The 3,535-nt window shown below is 35.5% G+C and overlaps 1 protein-coding gene across 1 annotated transcript; it reads left to right on the top strand.

Moving 5' to 3' along the window:
* The first annotated feature begins 872 nt into the window (after positions 1 to 872).
* On the top strand, positions 873 to 1,373 carry LOC119523527 (translationally-controlled tumor protein-like). The gene has a single exon (XM_037822331.1). It carries the CDS (start codon positions 873 to 875, stop codon positions 1,371 to 1,373), a length of 501 nt encoding a protein of 166 aa, XP_037678259.1.
* Positions 1,374 to 3,535: the final 2,162 nt, after the last annotated feature.

The raw sequence follows: 3,535 nt of genomic DNA, 5'->3' as shown, positions 1-3,535 counted from the left end.
GAGGCTGGGGTTAATGGAAGAACTTATTTTCTCCTCTCAACTCCTAAGAATGTAAAGGAAAAGTTTCTCCCCTTTACAGATCCAGTGCTTCAAGTTAAAAATCAAGAATAAAGGTGCTTATAGACAAAACCAGGAATTGAAAATATAGACTTAGCTATATTAGTTTTCCCTCAAACTAAAAATGAGTTTTTATAGGGACAAAACATTATTAAGTCCTGATGGTAAAATACAATTGCTTTTATGAAATAGAAACCATTTTTCTTCCTAAGTTCATTTTGAACTCAGAAGTAGTCTAGGGGAAAGGTAGCTGGGAGAAGGAAGAGAAATGCTTTTTAGATTACAAATTGTAAAAAGGCTAAACTGAGGCTCTTTTGAACATAAAGTATTCTGAGTTCTTTTACTTAACTTGCTAAACACTACTTTAAATGAGAGAATTGATTCTTCCTCATGTGTTGCATATGTGGTTATCTATGAATTTACATTTGCATTGCAACAAAAAATAGGCTATTGTGTTATTTAAACAGATTCAGAAGAAGTAATCAAGTTGCTTTATATTCACATAAATCTTTATACTTTATAAAGCATTTTCAGATATGTTTTTACCAAAACTGCATATCAACTTTATGAGATATACCTGTTGAAACTGAGTCTCTGAGATGTTACATGACTTACCCAAGGTTGAGGAACAAAGCAAAGCATCAGAAGTAGGACTTCAACCCTTGTCTTCTGTCTCTAAACTGTTTTTTTTTTTTTTTTTTCTGTTATGCCCTGTTGCTCAAAAGCTTGAATTAAAAGTGAGGGAAGAGACACTCACTCTGAGCTCTGGGGTCCTGCCACACCAGTGCTGCTGCTGCCTCCCTCTAGCCACCATCATGATCATCTACCAGGACCTCATCAGCCATGATGAGATGTTCTTTAACATTTCTAAGATCCGGGAGATCGCAGACCGGTTGTGCCTCGAGGTGGAGGGGAAGATGATAGGTAGGACAGAGGGTAGCACTGATGACTCGCTCGTTGGTGGAAATGCCTTGGCTGAAGGCCCAAATGGTGAAGGTACCAAAAACACAGTCATCACTGATGTTGATATTGTCATGAACTGTCACTTGCAGGAAACCAGCTTCACAAAAGAAGCCTATAAGAAGTACATCAAAGATTACATGAAATCAATCAAAGGCAAACTTGAAGAACAGAGACCAGAAAGAGTAAAACCTTTTATGACAGGGGCTGCAGAACAAGTCAAGCACATCCTTGCTAATTTCAAAAACTACCAGTTCTATACTGGTGAAAGCATGAATCCAGATGGTATGGTTGCTCTCCTGGACAACCGTGAAGATGGTGTGACCCCCCCCCCCCCCATATACGATTTTCTTTAAGGATGGTTTAGAAATGGAGAAATGTTAACAAACTTGGCAATTCCTTGTGTCTATCACCTGTCATCATAACTGGCTGCTGCTTTTCATCCACACAATACCAGGACTTAGACAGATGGAATGAGGCCATCTTGAACTCTTCATTTATTTTGACCTTGATTTATTTGGAGCAGAGGCATTGTTTTAAAGCAAAACATGTCATGTAGGTTGTCTAAAAATAAAAATGCATTTAAACTCAAAAAAAAAGTGAGGGAAGAGTGGGAATAAGTCTGGACCTGGCATTGTGTGATTAAGAAAGCCTTCTTGTCCAAAAGGGGGAAGATAAATGAAACAAAGTAAAGTTTCAGGGGCTGAGAGATTTCAAATGGAGTCAAGAGGTCATTCAGGTTATTCTTATGCATTATATAAATATCTCTTTTTGGTTTTTAGTTTATTAGAATAGCTAGAAGGAAATACTTGAAACTGTTGAACTGCAACTCAGTAGCCTTGTTTCTTGAAGACAAGTGTATAAATATATAGCTTATATGATGTGACTGTGTGATTATAGAAAACTTTATGACACACTCCCTTTATCCAGTGTATGGACAGATGAATAGAATAATAGGGACAAAGAAGTAAATGAGTAATGGGGGGAATGGGGGAGAAGGGTTGTTTTGAGTGTTCTTTTTTACTTTCATTTTTATTCTTATTTTTATTTATTTTTTGGAGTAATGAAAATGTTCAAAAATAGACCATGTTGATGAATGCACAACTATATGATTATACTGTGAACAACTGATTGTACACTTTGGATGATTGTATGGTATGTGACTATATCTCAATAAGATTGCATGAAAAAAAAACAGTGAGGGAAGGGATAAGTTTCCTTAAAAAGATTATTACTGCTACATGAATGTGAAAGCTAGTGGAACATCTACTAACTTAATATCTTTGAATGAGGTGAGGGATGGAACAATTTCTTCATTGCTTAAAGGTTATTGAAAATTGAAATAATCTGATCAACCTAATATAATGATGACAAAATAAGAAAGTTGAAAATGAATTCTAAAGAATTTAAAGGTTCTGTAAACTACATAACAAATTAGCTGAAGCCACTAGAAGTCTTCCTTTGGAAAAGTCTTTTGGTCCTTTTATCCATGGTATGAACATTAGAATGAATTTTGAAACTTTGGAGTAGTAACTGTTCATTTACGTGTCTTTGATGGCAAAGAGGGCTATATCTGATGTAATATAAACTCAGTGCATTATAAAATAAAATAGGTCAAAAGATTATGAAATAATTTTTTTTCTGACTCCTAGTTGCTATTTATATTAAATTATATTGAGAACATTATTTTGGCCATTGTTTTACTACAGACTTTTCCAGTTCAAAAGAAAATGCCCAAGGCTAAAGAAAGGAGGAAAACCTTTATTAACAAACGTAACCGTATCTTGGCAATTTTGTATGCTTTGACATCAAATATTTTTTGAAGAAATTTAGAAGAATTTTGACATATTTAGAAGTCAGAATTTTATTTTAGAGGAACACTTTTGTATAGTGACATTATCAAGTTCAGAACATTGATAAAACCATATTTTCATATACTTGGTCAATTTTAAAGTAAATTCACTTTTGTGTTTAATAATTGTTACAGCCTGAGGGGGCTTTGCCAGTCAAAAGACAATAGAAGTTGCTGAGCATTTTCTGTAACATGAACTTTAATTGGGGTTTACTCACAGGGAGGCAGAAATCAGCAGAAATCAAACAGCTTTTTTTTCACTGGGTGCTTTCACAGGGAAGTTGGCCATGCGATTTGATTGAAAGAGGGCAGCAAGCCAGTTATACGGCTTAAGACAAAGACATTCCTAAGGGTGGGAGACCATCCTGTGACATCGGGGTGGTGCAGGAAGGAAAGAATTATAGGATGGGGCTTTGTAAATAACCACAAGAGTGGTAACACATGGGGGCCAGGAAGCAGGTAGACTAGATTAACATTCTTGCTCTCTCATGAGACCAAGAGTTTCTCACCTCCTGCTTATTTCCCATTTAAAGTTGCAATTATCCCTTGTTCTCTTTACTGGCTTACAAAGATGATAGGTTAAACATTAACTGCCTGGCACAAAAAGACAAATATTATATGCTACCACTAATGTGAACTCTGAAAAATGTAAAACAAATGGTTTAT

Source organism: Choloepus didactylus, chromosome X (assembly GCF_015220235.1).
Source record: "Choloepus didactylus isolate mChoDid1 chromosome X, mChoDid1.pri, whole genome shotgun sequence".
In the NCBI taxonomy this organism is placed as follows: Eukaryota; Metazoa; Chordata; class Mammalia; order Pilosa; family Megalonychidae; genus Choloepus; species Choloepus didactylus.
This window is presented reverse-complemented; position numbering and strand designations above follow the sequence as displayed.